The sequence below is a fragment of the Drosophila virilis genome, chromosome 4, assembly GCF_030788295.1.
Source record: "Drosophila virilis strain 15010-1051.87 chromosome 4, Dvir_AGI_RSII-ME, whole genome shotgun sequence".
In the NCBI taxonomy this organism is placed as follows: domain Eukaryota; kingdom Metazoa; phylum Arthropoda; class Insecta; order Diptera; family Drosophilidae; genus Drosophila; species Drosophila virilis.
This window is the reverse complement of record NC_091546.1, coordinates 26,122,828-26,140,839: the sequence shown is the minus strand read 5'-3', so window position 1 is coordinate 26,140,839 and position 18,012 is coordinate 26,122,828. Positions and strand designations below refer to the sequence as shown.

Genomic DNA, 18,012 nt, shown 5'->3' with positions numbered 1-18,012 from the left:
TATTTTTCGACCGATTCTTCCTAAAGAGCAACATGATATAGTTGTCGGATATGCCTCACATTCTCTATATACAAAACTGTTTGTGCTTACTGACTGACTGACTGACTGACTGACTGACTGACTGACTGATTGATTGGTGATCAAATCACAGTCCAAGCCGAAAGAGTTGGGAAGCTGAAGCCCGTTAAGATGGAAAATCCATTCCTATTTGTTGAAAATGTGGTTCAAGGATTTGGTGGGTTACGTTTCGCGCTCAAATTCATTTGCGAAGATCTATAGGAAAAGTCATTTGACACGTGTTTCACATTTTTGGGAAAATTCAAGCTTTCTCGGTGAAAAGTGCAATTCGAAGATTTTGTTGGCGTAGTTTTAAGTATTGTCCGATTTGCTTCAAACTTATTTTCAAAGCTTTCCATGAGAATATATTGAATACACGTGTTTCAGCGATTTGAGAAATTCCACCCGCAACAGTGGTAAATTGGCGGAAATTGTTTCAATATCATTTCCAAAGCTTTTTGAGAACATTGATGATGGGTTATGGTTCATTAAATAAATTAATATTAGATTTTTACGCGAATTATTTGGAGTACGTTGGCATTAATATATCTATTTCGGCTAAGACCCTATACGAGATGCCAAAAACAACCCGTATTTAAGCCATTTGTAAACATTCAAACGCACTTTGACCAAATCACGTTATATGGTTTACTATTTCCGAAAATTGTAAATTCATGTTGCCGCTAAAAAAAAAAGTGCAAGCCATGGTTCCATTGATCATACGGCAGCCTTATCGCCCGATATGTGTATATAAAATGTTTGTTTCGGGAGCGTATAATACAATGCCGATGTCCGTCCGATGCCGGGTCTAAGCATTATCATAGTACGTGCGATTTTGCAATACGATAAGGTTTCTAATGCCGAAGGCTGCGATCGAAATAGAAATAGTATCATTAATTCAACAAATAAGTGCTAGACATTTTTTATAAGTGGCTAAAATTGATGATGACTGTGGAACATTGGGACCAGAAAATACTCTCTAAGCGTGCGAGAGTCTAGACTCCAGTCGGTAGTGCACGACTAACAGATACTCTAACTTTTATATTTCCTCTGAGAGCGTCAAAAAATAATGAAAATAATGCTGACTGACTTCATTTGCTGCTCCTTGCTATTAGTTAATTTTCTTCCCTAGATTTCAGGCAAACTGGGAACTCAGAATCCAAAATGTTCCAGCTAGAAACTCATGTGATAAATGTATCTGGATAATTCTTGAGGTTCTTCTAAGTAATCCCACTCGTGAATCTCACGTCCCTTTGTAGGCAGATGATGTAAGGCTTTGCCTGGCATATCCTTACATGGCTTCCTATAATATGTTACAAGGCGATCTGAATGCCTTCAGTCCTCCTGTCAGGTTCATCTGTTAAATCTAAGCTGTTCCAAATGGAAGGCTTTCAGCAGATCCAGATGTAATTCTTATTTATAAAAAATAAATAGACTCTCAGGTTTTGACAGTGGGCAGAAAGGTCAGGAGCATTCTGGTTTTTGTCAGGCTATGGCTCGAGAACTTTGATAAGGTTCCCTATTACAATCCCCCCTAAAATATCCTCGAGCTCTTTGAGATCCAATCACTTTCTCTACCCTGTACAACTAAAAATCTATTGCAAATTTCTTCATTTTTTCAATGTTCATATATATTCTTAATTAAAATTATTTATTAATTTATATATTATTATTATTTTTTACTCATGTATAGCTTCGCTCGATTAACATCCTTCCCCTTAGCTATATAAAAATTACCTGCGAAAAGGTGCAAAGCTTAGATTTGATTGGGTTTACAGCTTTTAATTTTTCTGTATTTAAATAGGTTGAGACTCGTTTTGTCGATAATTAGTAAAAAAGGAGACTCTTAATATCCCATGTCTGAGCTATTTGGCCTTGACTTCGGCTCATGGAGGCACCAGACCAGGCAATAGACCATTTATAGAGACTGTTCCAGACTTCAGACTCCTGATGATCAATATTTATTCTTTAAATAATCGTTGCATAATATTTATTCACAAATTAACTTTTCTGTCCCAACTAGCATCGCCTAGACTAGTCTATTGTTATAGCTCTTTATCTGCAGACAACAAGCTTTCCAGGGTATTCGCTTCGGAATCTTCTCTTCGCATTAAAGCTTCTAATTATTTATATTTATCCTATTCAAACCGTGGACAGATAGCTTCACAGGGCAGATGTGACTTTATGGGGTCGGGTCAGGCTCAGACGAAACCAACCTACCCAGTTCAATGGGCACAGGGTATAAAAGTATGCTCGTAATCCACAATGGGTAACGTGCGGCCGGGCACAGAATCGAAATGAATTATCTGAAGTATTGGAATAATTATCTTGAAAGCTGAGCTGATGCATTTGGTGACCGATAAAGATGCTACCTGTTGATAAAGACCCAAAAGTAACCCACAAACGTATCGAAAACGTTTGCGATAACTAAATAGATGGTGTCCGATGCGAACGTGAGGGTGCTAAATTATATATATTATAATCCTTTAAGTTCTATGCATTTGATTGCTAAGCGCAATTTTACTGATACGCCAAATATAAAAGTAATTGTTGTCAATGACAAGTTAGAAACTGCCTGGCAGAGTGCTCGACTGGGAAATACCCTCTAAATAAGTCTGGAAATTTTTTATGAAATGCAATTTTCTTCTTAATATTATTATTATTTTTGTGTAAAATCTGATGAAATTAAATCAATTTCCCTGAAACTTTGAAATTAAATTATACACAAAAAATCAAGTTCTTTTAACTTTGATTTGGAGATATCGCTAAATCTGCTAATTCCGATATTGAATGAAGATTCAGTGCAGCTAAGCTGAATCGAATGTTAAAGCTAATAAGCAAAATATAGTATATATATATGTGCATATCTACTTTCCAGGTCGCATATACCCCCTTTGAAATTGGGCAATGGGTAAAGGTATAAAAAGGTTTCGCTATGCATAAAGAGAGTTCAAATTAGTTGACGGTTCCTTATTCGTGAATGCAGTAAGCAATGTGATACTGAGAGTTAATTAAATAAAAAACAGCTCCTGCAGCAATTAATATCCTGTAAAAAGTGCTCTTGAGCTGTGCCCTAAGAAATCTTCAAACTAGAAGAGATATTGATTGAGTGAAAGTTTATGGAATATTTGTAAGCAAATTTACAAGAAATTGCGAAAGTCTCTGCTGAGATCCAAGCGAGAAGCTGCTCAATCCAAAAAAAAAAATTCAATTGCTATCCTGCGGCTCCGAGCTAGTGCATCCAAAATGTCAGCTGAGGTAAGGCGAGCCAACTCGGCGACTGCACTGCAGCACTTCGAAGCCGGACTCAATGTGCTCAACCAGCTGTGCATTGGATTCGTCACAATTTGGATATGCTGGAACTGCCTGCGCACGGGGCTGGTGGGGATTCGGCTGCACGTCTGGCTGGCATCGTTCGGCTTTGTGTTCCTGATGGCCGAGGGCATGATGTGCTTCTACGATGGCAACTGGCTGACACTGCGCTACACGCGAAAAACCAAGACCGCGATTCATGTGGTGCTCCAGATACTTGGCGGCGGCATGGGCGTGGCCGGCTGCCTGGTCCAGCTCATACGCGACGACTGGAACTTTGGACCCACCATCCATTCCCGGCTGGGATTTGCAGCCTTTCTCCTGAGCCTGATCTCACTGCTGAGTGGAATAGTCGCTGTGCTGGCCCGCAGCCTGTCGCGAATTGTGTCTCCGCTGGCCAACAAAACGTTCCACGTGCTGCTCAGCCTGGCCACCTTTGTGATTGCCATGCTGGCCCAGTTCTACGGCTATACGCAGACGGGCATATTCAAGGGTCAGGGCAGCGATTTCGTGATCCTCATGCAAGTTGTGACCCTTGTCGCAATGGTCCTAACCTGCATCGCTCCGCTCAAGTCTCTATATCAAAAATGTGTTAGCTTTGCCAGCTGAGGCTAATTTCAATTTAGTTTAGTTTAACATATTATTATAAGTTTAGGCTATTGATAATATTACATAATAACGAACGATCCTCGTTATACATTAATAAATTATTAGATGTCATTAATAATCTACTATTAATTATTAGTTGAGAATGCGAAAAGCAATATGTTAATTAATTATTTTGGAGTTATCCTGAAGGCAGTTCCAGTTCTATTACAAACATTCTAGTTTGAGGCTAATACAAATTATGAAATTTCCAGGTCAGTCTATCTGTCCGTCCGTCCGTCCGTCCGTCCGTCCGTCCGTCCGTCCGTCCGTCCGTATGTATGAACGCAAGGATCTCAGAACCTATAAAAGCTAGAGAATGAAAGTTTAGATGTAGCTGCTCCTAGTGCCCGCGCAGATCGAGTTTGTTTCCTATAATCGATAACTTACTCAGTTTCCAAGCAATCGATAAAAATCGATATCCTGTTTTTTGGGCAATTTTGGTAAATAACAAGAGCTAGAGTCACCAAACTTGACAAATAAAATAGAATATATAAATGCATTTGATGTTGGAAGAAGATGGTTCAGGGTATCCCCTAGTCGGGAGCTCCCGACTAAAATTTCTTACTTGCTTGAATTATTTATTTTCCCGTACGGCCAGCTATGCGCCTATTCACAGCTAAGAAGCAAGGTATTAGTCGAGTTAATAGTGTTAAGTAGATAGGATAAAGAAGGAAAGGATGGGATAGGAAATCACCATAATTTAACCATAATAATAAAAATAATAATAATAATAATAATAATAATAATAATAATAATAATAATAATAATAATAATAATAATAATAATAATAATAATAATAATAATAATAATAATAATAATAATAATAATGATAATAACAATAATAATTATAATAATAATAATAATGATAATGATAATGATAATATCTCTGACATTTTTAAACGTGGTAACAAAAATTTCTACCCAACATGATACGAAAAATCAGATTCGCGGAGAATCCCGAAAGGGAATGCATTGCTTGTAGCCTGAATCATCGATTAATTTTAGAAGCTGGTATTTACGCATATCTCTGTTAAAAGCAGCTTCCTCGAAGATAATGGTGTTGATCAAATTAATGTAACAGGTTCGTGAATTTTTCTCTTTGTGCACCTGAATATCACGGTTGTTGCGATCTTCACATTCAGTTTGTTATACATTTTCATGTAGAATCTATAATCTTGTATACCTCCCCTTTTTGTAAAAAAAATAAACTGGTAAGCGCATGCAGTCGAGTTGGCTCGACTACAAAATCCCCTGCACAACTCAGTCAATGTAATTATTTGGTTTCTAAAAAAACGTGTTTCATTCAAAAATCAAAGAATAAACATGATAAACTCGTTTTGTGTAATGTTTAGGGTATATATACTTAAATAGCTCTAAATAGACTAAGTTCTTCGTTCTGATCAAGAATATATACAATACATATGGGGTCACATAACTAATATACCCTGTTCTAGACACTTTGAATTGGTGCAAGCTTATACGCTGCACCAAGGCATTTCTTTGTAATTCCCGAGAATTAAATAATGATTGGACTTGAATTGGATTGGATGTTATGCATAAGAGCAGAGTATTTCGATTGGGAAATGTGACGAAAATAGTGTATTAAAAAATTCGACTACTTATAATAGTTGCATACAGGGTATCGACTCGTCGGTACTCCAGACTAGGCAACACTTTAAGCAGCTTCCCCCGAGGAAATTAATACGCAATAAACAATATTCGCATTCACACACACACACACAAACATGTGCACAGATACGTGCACATGCATCTGCAGTTATGTGAATGTATTAGTTGTTGCGGCTTGTGGTCTACAACACAGTTACATGCCAAGCATATGTATGTGTGTGTGTGAGTGCGTATGTGAGATATATCCCGCTAATCACTCGAGCTTGTACGAAAAGTGAGATTAGTTGAATAATTTACGGCTAGCGAAGCAGTCAATGGGCGTATTTATGAGAGGCGCAAATAAATTATATTGAATTTAATCATATTGGGCCTACGATAATTGGAAAACCCGCTACGAAAATTGCGCCAATTTGAATGTGTAAAAATATGCCAGACTCGTAAAATAGTTGTTCCACGCAATTATCAGTCGCAGAGTTCGCATAGTTTATTGTTTGCGGCCAATAAATTAAACACGAAAAAAACATTATTGTGTATCAATCTGATAAGCGCAACGTACAAACTCAACAAGTAAGAGTGTAACCGACTAGCAGATACCCTGTAAATAGCTATATTAGTATGGCAAATGCATTGTTGTAGCTATTGTCCGCTTTTTACCAAATTGTCGGGATGACATAAATTAAGACACCTTTGCAAATGTGGAAGAACTGGGGGTAGCATCTCCTCCAAGCGGAGCAGATCTTTGGATCTGCGTAATGCCCACATACCAAATTTGTAGTTTCCAGCTTCAGGATACATATCGATGGGAAGACCCACAGACAGAGTTTTATATATGCCTTCTCGTAATGTCTCTGCTGCCATAACTACCCCTTTCACCCACTCATATGTACAGGGTATTTACAAACTTGACGAATAAACTCTGCTCGATTTTGGGCCACAATGAGGGAACATCTCCCGACGGTCATCAGTAGCCAGCAGAGAGTCGTCGACTACGGCAGCACGTCGAAAGCCAGCCTCAGTCCGGATCCGCAACCACGTGCCCAGCGTTTGGCTAACTTTGTGCTCGCCAGCGAATCTCCGCCGTCCGTTAAACGTTATTCGAGAATGCCGCACAATACGCTTAAGGGTGAATCCCAGCAGCCGCTCAAGCGGCTGGAATATCTGCTGAATGTGCTGAATCAGATGTGCATCGGATTCGTGACCATCTATATGTCGTATATTACGCTGCGCACGAACCTGGCAACAACTCATCTGCACGCCTGGCTGGTCACGATTGGCGTAAGGTTTTTGTGCCCGGCAAGCGAATGCATCATAACAGTTTCCCTCTTTGTGTGTGTCTACTGCAGTTCTCCTTCTTCATGGCCGAGGGCGTCATGGTGCACTATGGCGGCAATGTGCTGACCAACAGCTACAGGCGCAGCACTCAGACCACGATACACTGGGTCCTGCTGACCCTGGGCGGAGGCTGCGGTGCCGCCGGCGCCTTGATCAAGATGATTCAGAAGGGTTTCATGCTGCAGACCACGCACGGCCGTTTGGGTAAGTGAGCGCAGGTGGAGAGCATATGGAGCGACAGTCTTAAAGATCTGGTATTCCCCCTAGGCATAACCGCCTTTGTACTGTGCCTGCTGGCCATGAGCTCCGGACTGGCAGCTCTCTGCTCGACGCGCGTCAAGAAGCTGATCACGCCGCTTTTGAATAAGACTTTCCACAATTTCGTGGGCTTTGCCTGCTTTGTCATTGCCCTGGTCGCCCAGTATTACGGCTATCAGACGGGCTACTTTAAGGCACGCGTCGAAACGGACTTCCAAATCCTGATGAAGTGCCTGACGCTCGTCTCGCTCGTCCTCTCCAGCTATGGCCCCATCAAGGGACTCTATCATAAATTTAAGGCCATCTCGGGGCAGTACTAATCAAGAACTTATGCACCCCGAACTATAATTACGTACGGACTGGCCCCTGCCCTGAAAGAAATTCCCATAATTTCGTGAAATCCCCAATGAGACACTTTTGCACATTATGCCGGGCCAAGCAGGGCAGTTGGAATTCCGCCTCATTAAAAATTATTATTTTCAAATTCTAGATAAGGTTGTCGTGTCTCGGCCTCCGGCTGGGCACGTACGTCTACTAAACTTACGGATTTATTTTGTCAGATCCTTAGATAGTTAAGACCCTAATTTGATACGATTTGCTGTGAATCATTTGGAATTTAGATAGCAACATGTCAAAAATGACGTATGCCATAAAAACTGAAACTCTTTTGCGAGTGAGTCAGAACCAAAAATTTAAAAATTGAAAGAAAAAAAATACTACAAAAATTAAATGTACTCAAAGTGCTTGAAAATTGAGTTCGCTGCAATTATTTTTATATATTTCTAAAAAATTTACTATAATGTTTTTTTTTTATATATATTTTATGTAGTTCCAAGTTGATGGAAATAAAATAAATAAACATTTTTTATTTTAATTACAAAAATAATCAGCCTAAATACTCAAATGTTGATTCAAAAAATTAGGAAAAAAAACATGTCTTACGTGTTTGCTAATTAAAAAATATCCAAAAACCGATTAATCAACCGATTTTTTCTGGCAAAATTTTAGTCAGCAAATGTTAAAGAAGAAGATTTAGTAAAAGCCGCGTTTAAACATCATTTGGAATTAGTTTTTCTATATATTCTTTTATATACTCCTTTTTAGACTCTGACCAAGGCATCTACAAGAAATCCTTGCCAAAGACAAAAGTTACACACAATCTATTTTCTTAAAAGAATCAACTCCTAAAAAGTGTTTTTTTTTAAATCCAATACGTTTTATCCGACTATTTCTGTGAAAAGTTTATGATATAAATGTCCAAATGAAGAGATAAAATGAAAACATGAAAAACTTTTCACTTTCGAGTTAATTTCTTAATAAAGCAAATGTTATTAATTAAGAAGCTTTAGAGAATGTAACCTAAATCAAAAGAGAGATTTTGAAAATTAACTGAGACTAGACTCGCGTCAATGTCGTAAGCAAAGTTGAGCGCAGAATAAATAAACAATATAATATTAGACAAAGTACCGCACATCGATTAATTATTAATAATGAGTTGACGAAATTATTTTTTGACTTATAAAAACATGTGTCTATTTGAATTAATTTAATGGTTAACCACAGACATACCTTATACCTTTGTTTCCCAACTATAAATACATTTTCGTCAACTCATGTGGGGCTTATCTCAAAAACAAGCTGCCAATGAGATTAGCACAGGTAAACGATCGTCAATCGGAAATGAGAATTGTTGTTGTTTTTTTTTTAATTAAATCCAATATTTTCAGTTGTTGTACTTCTTGAGAAACACAGCAGTTCATTCAATAGCGATTCACATATAGTATATCCAGAAGTCAAGGCCGTTTGATAATATAATTGCCCGAATACGGACTCTAAAGTAAGATCATAAACAACATTCGAGTGTCCGGAAACGGTTAACATTCCGAAAGAAAACGATAACAGCATTTCAAAGAACGGTTACGTTATTCGATAACCGCTGAGGTCTATCGACCAAAAATCAACTCAAGTGTGTACACACTGCGACAAATTGATGGCGGTTTGTTGAATTTACCGTTACAAATTCAAACACAGACTGGAGACGCGAAGCTTAAAAAGCGACGCGTTTCTGTGTGTTTCTTTCAATTATTTGCATGCATTCCGATATCGCCCAATAGAGACAGATACTTCGCGGGCTTCAGGTCTTGTTAGGCTTCGTTAAAGTATAAAAAAACATCTTATTTCGAATGGTTAGATGGTTGACATTATGACATATTATTTTTTGTGCTTTTGAGTAAAGTTCCTTGGCCAGCAGGCAGATTAAAAGTGTTTCGATTTCCAGCCCTAATATTGACTTCATTTATTTCCAATTCGCATCAATTTCAATATCAGCCTCAAAGCATGCCACAATTTTTAAATATTGTATACAAATAACTTTGTTACAAGACATGAACAAATTCTCCTCTTGGGTCCTTTTTCTCTGTAAAGATGCGGGATGCATCCGCCATTTCTTTGCCCTCAAAAAGAAAACACCAGCATTTCAGATAGGCTACTTTAGCATAATGAATATGCAAAGTGCAGCTCGTTTTTATTGTAAAAACTCTCAATATAGTTCGTACGTAACTAGGTGCGATAAATAATACTTGGCGTGTTTGTTCTTTCGATCGTTGTGGATGTGTTTCGTGCATAAGTATAAAATAAATATAAACTCTAGTGTAAGGTAAAAAAATACATATTCGAAGTGAAGAATCTCAAAATCTCGATATAAGCAGCAACCTTGGGGGCTGCGACTCGGAATACAAAGGTTACACTTAACATTTAGTTAATAGGACGATTAATGACTACGACTAAAGCACATAGAAATTCGTAATACGCAATTTTAGACTTTGACATAACATGCATAACATGGGCAAGGCAAATCAATAGCTTGTTACAGATACTTGTCTATATAGAAGATATTCATTTTCGGTTTGCAATTTAAAGCTTTGTGCTGCGCCGAATGGCGAACGACATCAGGGCGTGCTCCAGCCGCATATGATAGGGCAGCTTGCGTTCGACGAAGAGCGGCTCATCTCCTCCAGCGCAGCACTGCGCCCGGCAGCACTCGCATTGCTCCTGGTCGCTGCCCTCCTCCTCGTCCTGCTGCAGCTCGCGCTCCAGCTCGAAGGCCTTCTTGGCTGCACGCTGCTCGAAACGCAAATAGAAAACGAAACAGACGAACAACATAAAAACGAGTGCGCACATGGCACCGCTGGCGATGCTGGCCTTCTCGAGCATGGGACGCGGCCGCTTGGGCAAATAGGAGCCATCGATTTCCTTGTACTCGCAGCGCTGGCCCATAAATCCGATGGCACACTCACAGCTGTAGACAGGCAGCTCAGCGATCTTCACAGCGAAACAGTGGGCATCGTTCAGACAGTACCAGGCATCAAAGTTCTCCGGGCACTTGTATGTCGGGAATGTTATGTTCGGCCTGGCCGTCGTCGTTGTTGTTGTTGTGGTTGTGCGCATTGTTGTGCTCGTCGTTGAAGGCGCCTGTGTTGGCGGCAGCGCAATGCCGGACATGGACGACGACGAGATCGATGGACGCGGCTTGGGCACCGTGCGGCTGGAGCATGCCTCAATTATGGCCGGACAGCCCAAGCAGCTAACCAGCAGCAGCAGCAGTGTCAGGCCCATTTTGAGCTTGTCGAATAGTCTAGTTGTGGTTATTATGCTGCTTGTGGAATGCATTTGCAGAATGTGGCTTGATACTATTTGGTATGCAACTTTGTTTGGTTTCTCTTAAAAACTTAAAATACAACTACAGTAATTGTATAAAAATAAAGATGAATAAAACAAGACTATCACAAAGTATTATTAAATCGTTATGCACAGCGAAGCGTCGTCAAAGGATCTTTGGAATTCTTTTCTTTTATCAGACAGTAGCTGCATCTACAAATGCATCAGAATCGGAATCAGAATCAGAATCAGAATCTGTGTGTGTGTGCGAGTGTTTGGAACAGCGTATCTGTGGAAAAGATACAAACACATTAATAAATACGACAGAATATTAGTTAATGTACTTAAGCCCATATTTATAAATAATTAAAATATATTTATCTAAGGATATATTTTAGGAAAATAATTGATACATATTCAGGGACAATTTATTCACATTTCAGACACGAATTCACTGTAATTTTGTTATATTAAATCGATTTGTTTTTCGTGTTGTTTTCCGTTGATTATCCTAGCTCATCAAAGCTGGCTGTGATATGCGTCGGGTATCCATATCACAACCACTTGATGAGGCTTAGATAAGCAACATCAAAATTCATTTGATGCAGTCGGTTTTTTCTTGTTTTGAAGCCCAAATAATGTTTCCGATTCCAGCCCATTCCAAATTCCATTCCTAACTGGGCTTGATGTAGGTGCAAGGTACGTTATGAATTGATTTTATTGATTGACTGATTGATTGATTGATTGATCGATCGATTGATGTACGTGACATTACGCTAAGCTCATCAAAGCTGGCTGTGATATGCGCGCAAAGCTTTCAAATGCATTTCACAACCACTTTGAGAGCGCAGCATGAATGTGCCAATCTTATGGTAAGAAGAAGACTGATGCATGTGTGGGATAGATAAACAGTTAGATAGACATTTAAAGGGATCAACAGAGTGGGGGAGAGGGTTTGGTTGGTGTGTTAATTTTGTTCAATGATAAATGTAATGAAAATTGCGCCGTGCTTATTATTAATATGTAAATGTTATTAGTTTTAATCAATTTATTTTTGATGAATGTTTTTGTTTTTGTTTTTGTGCTGAGCATCGTGTCGCTCCTCAAAGCTGGCTGTGATATGAGTAGGCATAAAAAGGCAAACATTTCACAACCACTTTGAAGAATGACACAATTCTCTTTCTCTCTCTCTCGCTCGCTCGCTCGCTCTTCCTCACTCAGCGCTGTGCAATGCACATGCGCACACACTCTCTGTCCTCTCGCTCTTTCACACATACTGCTGCTGCTGCTGCTCAATTGGTACTCTTACTTTGTTGTTCCGCTTTATATCTTACCACCGGCTTTCGTTTTGTCGCCACGCGTATTAAAAAAAAAAAAAAAACAATTTATAATAATAACAGAACATGTTACTGTTAGTTTTGTTGACGACGCGATGATGGGGAACGTTGATTTTTGCTGTAGTACGCAAATCTGAATGGAGTCGTCGAACGTTGTGAATTGTGCAAAATGAATGAAAGCAAATTTAGCATACGCTATTTATTTGGCGATAATAATACATTTACAAACGACAACATTTAAAGTAAACAATTAAAATGATAATATAATACGATCAATGTACGCTAAACGCCGCCATTAAAAATAAACAATCGCTGTATGTACATGTGTATGTCACACTCACACATACGCCTTAACACACACATAAGCACAGCCTATCAAAAAAAAAAAAAAAAAAACATCACTTGGCGCGCGCATAACACCCAGACAGCCAATGTTGCCACATGTCGTACGAAAAAAAGTACCAAAACTGGTACTTATTCGGTGCAGCGGTAAATTGGACATTATGCTTACAAAACGGCAAATGTTCGATCTAGTTGTAACTAATACAAATGTAAATATATACGCAACATAACAACAATAAACAATTTCGAAAATCAGAAAATATACATTTAACGGTATACATATACTGCATATGTACATGTAAAATATCATTCTTCGAATTTGGTACATTTCCTCTCAATCTTTGTACCATAGACTTTATAAGAACGACAATCGTCTCAATCGAATGTATTTATGAATTATAAGCATATACTTATATATATATATACAATATTTACGTTAATTGTGGCGCCGACACCAAACACGTCAATTTGTCGCCAATTTTGTGATAACGATAACAAGCTCATTGTTAATAAATGGACATTAAGAAATTGTATACTTAAACAACATCAACAAAACAAAGAAAAGTAAACGCAATTAAAAAAATGCACAAATTTGAGATATTGTTGTCTGTGCGCTTCTTGATTGACAAACGCGTCGCGTTTGTCGTTCTGCCACCAATTTGCGATTATTAAAATTTCCGTTTGAACAATTTAAAATCCGCATGCTTCGCTGTGGTTGGATTTATTAGTGTTGCGACAGGAAGTAAACGGAAGCCGCACAAACTACAAATTGAATTGCCATCAGAATTTGCGTTTGAAATTACGCGCGCGTAGGTCAAGAGCAGCTGCTACTCTTTTTGCCTATTACTAATAATAACAAAAATAAATATCATTGTGGCCACAACTTGTAAGAAATGTTGCTAATAGACAGCATTTATTTATCTATGTACGTGCAGGACATAAACCGCAAAAACACCAAACAACCTAAACAATAACGGAAAGACAAAAAAAAAAAAAAACAAATTGTGTGCATACATACATACATGACGGCACAGGCACAGCAGAAAAAAAAAAAGAAAAAAAAAAAAGAACATCAACAACAATGACACCCGCTAATATACAACATGTATCTGTAGCGGCAGCGTCTGCGGCTCGGGTCGTTGCCGTTTAACTGCTTCTCTCTTTCTGTTTCTCTCTCACTCTCTCGCTCGCTCTGTCTTTCGCTTTCTCTATGTTTTTATGCTGCTGTGTTTTTTGTTGTTGCTGTAGTTTTCATGTTGCTTTATGCTGTTTCATTCTGGGCGTCGCTGCTGCACGAGTTCGTTGCTCGTTGTATGCGAGCATGTGTGTGCGTTTGCGTGTTTACAAAACTGTAAGAAAAGCGGAGTGTGTGAAAACTATGATTAACGCGGAATTCTACCGCAACGAGACATCAACAGAAACAGACACAGACACACACACGCACACACCACACCTAACCACAGAATCATATTTGTGTTTTGCTGCTGCCGTTTCTAAAATCTTACCGGTTTTTTCTTCTTTTTTTTGCGTAAAAACAACGCGCAAAAAACAAGTCCTACTAGTTTCTGTTGTTGAATGTGTGCAAACGAGACAGAAATGTCTCCACTTAGTTGCGACAACAACCAATTTCGAGGTGTGTTTGATAGGGCGTATGTTTGTGTCTGCATGGGTGTGTGTGTGTGTGCGTGAGAGTTCAAGTGCATGCGCCTGTGTGTGTGTTTATGTCTACACTTCGCCGTGTAGGGAGAGTATATATACACATATTTTTTCTTTTTAGCTACTCGTTTGTGTATGTGTATATGTATGCGCGCGGGAATGTTGTCAAGAATTCTAAGAATTTGGCTCAAACAATCGGGGAGCGGGCAATAGCACGAGTATAAATTATGACAAATAATTGACACTACGAATACTTCAATATTTCGAAATGCTTTTGTCGAATTAAACAAGCGTATAAAGTATACTTTAAATTATAAACAAGTAAACGCAATACATGTGACACGATTTTACGAATAAAGAGTTTTTGAGAACATTTTTAAATCACTTTTATTAACTAAACTTTCATAAACATATTTTTATATTCATTGATTACCAAACAATAAATCTATAAGAGAAATTTGAAAAACAAAATCACTTGGCATAAAGCCGAACCGACGCCGCCAACAGCAGCCCAGAAAACACGACCGCATCGCAAACGCTGTGAAAGACAACTGCACAAAACGTAGCCAACGAAGGCAAAGAGCCAAAGCAGAGCGTGGCCAGACTGCTTAAATGAGAGACCAAAGTAGACGCCAACGCTGTTTTCTTTTTCTCTCCGTATTTGTATGTGTTTATTGTCGGCGGCTCGTACACACACAGCACAAATGCGGCAAAATAGCATAAATAACAACAACAACATACGAGTTGGGGTCTGTTGTTTTTGTTTTGGTGTTGCCAGAACGTTTCGCACGCTATAGTAGGATCAACATGTTGACGCGCCGCCACCGACAAGCTTGGAGGAGTAAAAGCACACAAACAAGAAGCGACGCAGCGCGGCGGTAAATAGCAGGTAGACAAACGGGACGAACAGGATGGTAGCCAGACTCCGACGACAACATTTTCTGCAGCTACTTGGAGCTTGTTTTGGTCAATTCGTAGAAATCTGGTCGATGCGCAGGCGCGCACGTAAACAACATTCTTTAAGGCATTGCATTGGGTCTGGGGGGCTTTTTTTTTTTTTTTAATTTGTACGCGCCAAAACGAAACGAGGCCGTTTACGCGCGCCAAGGATGTCGATGTTGCCAGATAGTCGCAATTATTGTTTCGAAATAATGCCTTCATTTCAAGATTTTCAAATTGTTTTGTCGTTAGAAACATTCCACCGAAATGCCACGAACAAGAAATATTATTTTGTACATTTCTGACACCTGTCTGATCGGTATCCGCAAGATTTACAAGAGAACTAGTAGTAATTGCACTTGTTGTGCGCATTGAACCTGAGCTAAACAAACGCACGCAATGCAGCTGAGTAGAAACATTTATTTGAAGTGCCTACAAAAAATCAATAAAATTATGCTGCAAGCATTTAGCGCCACGCACACAAACAATCAAGCTCATCGTAGATTGGCATTGACGGTAAAAGGTCATGTGAAAAAGTTGCCAATTTGAGATTGGGGCTGGGTCGTCCAGTCTGGGTCGCGAGACGGTTGTTTGACTAGACAGCCAATGCAAATTGTAACGGTAATCATTAGACGAACACACACAGACACAGGCATTCACTACACTCGCGCTCTCTCGCTTTATTTGCATGCTGCTCTCTATGTAGAGTTCGACGGCCTTCTTACGTAAAGACAGCAAAAACAACACAACGCGCAGCGGCACTTTGCTTCTTTCTAATAAGCAAACAAAGGGGAGCCGGGAGGATGCCGGCGTTGCCACATCGCCCGAGACAGAAAACTCGTTTTTGTCCGCACTCTTGCCTGTCTTTGCAACTGTACAAGAACAAAACAAACTACAACAACAACAAAACATACCGCGCAGACGCCAAACGAACGCTCCCCGTTGAACTGTCCGTCTGTTCGTCGGTCGTTTTAGCCCGCCCGTCTCGCTGTGTGTGTATATATATACATATATATATGTGTCTGTGTGTGTGTGCGTGTGTGTGTGTGCGAACAATTTTTATTTTTCTGAATGTAAAGGAAGTGGCACGTACTGTACATAGCGCTCCGCCGCTGCCTGCTGCTGCGGCTGCTACCGACAAGGGATCAAACTATGGAGTGAGAAAAAAAATACAGACGACAACGACCGACGCTATAGTGGTGGTGGTGGCAAGCTAAGACGACCTGAGCATGGGGCCGAAGCTGACGGCGGACGGGTGTGTGCAGCATACCTACTATAAACAGGAAATGGAATTTACACACACATATAAACACACACACACACGCACAGCGGCAAATTGTTGATGAGCGTACAAGCGGACGTGCTGCTTAATTGACAAATGGGCACAAGAGAGAGTGGCTGAGCCTGAGAGAGATGGAGAGAACGGACAAAGTTGATTGAAATCAATAGTCACCGTACAAGTGTTTGTATGTACGTATGTATGTATGCCTGACAGCGCGAGGAATGTGTGAAAAAACGCGGCCAATGACGGCAACGGCAATCAAACGACGTTCGCTGCCGCCTATACTATGTTAAATTCTGGAATGTCCAAGTATCTTCTGGCCGCGTGGAGACTTTTACGTTGCCGACGCGTTTACGTCTTTGCACCTGACACGCGCAGGCGGAGGCACACCCTGTACCCAAAAACACCAGCAACTGTCTTCATACTGACTCTACCGTTGTTTGGATGCACATTTGCAATTATTACCGATTGCACAATTAGCACCGTTGAATGCTTATAAAAAATGCATAATCGCATACTAGCGTACATGTATAACTCAAGCATTTCTGCGCAATGGCAGCGTAATTGTAGTTGTGCAAACGTACTACTTGTGCGTGTAGTTTTTACTCGAAAAAGAGCAATGAATGAAATTTCGTTGTTTTCTGTTAATACAGTCGCTCACACACACACCCACACACATACATACAACACATACATATGAGTATATTTGGAGCAAGAGAGAAAGTCTACAATACGTCGAGACAGCGAACGCGTTGCCAACTGCATAGACAAATTGTTTACTTTTCGCTTGCCGGCTACGAACACAAAGTGGTTTTATTAAACGGAGCCAAAACACAAAAATATGCAAAACAAAAAAAGAAATAAATAGATAAAACAATTACTACAATAAATGGAGGTTACGGCCGGTGCCGCGCACTAACCTACATTAATGTAAGACAAAATGTGGCTGCATAGCGCAAGTAGTTGGCAACGCCACAAACTAGTTTTTTTTTACGCGCTGCCTCGGAAGTCTCCACGTTGAGCGACGCATGGTGAGTGCAGTGTGTGTGTAAAGGAGATAGCTATTGAAAAAAAAAACCCGACGCATGTGTATGTACATACGAAACAAAATTTACTGCTGCTTGCGGTGCCTTATGCAGGGGCTACACACATACACAGCACACGCACACATTAATAAGCAATCGTATTTTGCGTACTGCGTAAAAATGGCCGAAACATTTTCCTTGACGGCCAATTGTCACAAACCAAGCATTTTTATTTAACAATTACTTTATACTCGAACTCTGCCGATTTCAATAAACTTACATTTGGTGTTTGCAATAGCCATTTAAGCTCTCGCCGCCTTAAAAATACTTCTTACATACTTTGCACACACGCGCACATTTTGTTTTACTAATACTGTTTAATATTCGAGTTTCTCTCGTAGTTCGAAATAATGAAAGACACTCTTCTTGTTTTTTTTTTTAATACATCCGTGTAGTTTGTACAATCGAAAAATATATCGTTTTTCTTTTGCTCATCACCAATGTAAACGCCGATAACCATAGATTGTAAGGCATTACC

General features: G+C 39.6%; 3 protein-coding genes across 4 annotated transcripts; 2 read left to right on the top strand and 1 right to left on the bottom strand.

Annotated features, from left to right (window-relative positions):
• The first annotated feature begins 3,039 nt into the window (after positions 1–3,039).
• Positions 3,040–4,716, top strand: LOC6633943 (uncharacterized). The gene has a single exon (XM_002057577.4). It carries the CDS (start codon positions 3,304–3,306, stop codon positions 3,976–3,978), a length of 675 nt encoding a protein of 224 aa, XP_002057613.1. The 5' UTR covers positions 3,040–3,303; the 3' UTR covers positions 3,979–4,716.
• A 1,242-nt stretch (positions 4,717–5,958) lies between these two features.
• On the top strand, positions 5,959–8,103 carry LOC6633922 (transmembrane reductase CYB561D2). 2 transcript variants are annotated; one of them, XM_002057578.4, is made up of 4 exons: positions 5,959–6,213; positions 6,536–6,921; positions 6,990–7,182; positions 7,246–8,103. In XM_002057578.4, exons 2-4 carry the CDS (start codon positions 6,583–6,585, stop codon positions 7,554–7,556), a joined length of 843 nt encoding a protein of 280 aa, XP_002057614.1. In that variant the 5' UTR covers positions 5,959–6,213; positions 6,536–6,582; the 3' UTR covers positions 7,557–8,103. The 2 variants fall into 2 exon arrangements, with proteins under 2 accessions (XP_002057614.1, XP_032293633.1); XM_032437742.2 differs by lacking the exon at positions 5,959–6,213 and having other exon boundaries at positions 6,382–6,921.
• Positions 8,104–9,710: 1,607 nt separating this feature from the next.
• Positions 9,711–17,933, bottom strand: spi (spitz). The gene is made up of 2 exons (XM_002057579.4): positions 17,755–17,933; positions 9,711–11,182 (listed from the first exon to the last, which is right to left on the bottom strand). Exon 2 carries the CDS (start codon positions 10,903–10,905, stop codon positions 10,150–10,152), a length of 756 nt encoding a protein of 251 aa, XP_002057615.2. The 5' UTR covers positions 10,906–11,182; positions 17,755–17,933; the 3' UTR covers positions 9,711–10,149.
• Positions 17,934–18,012: the final 79 nt, after the last annotated feature.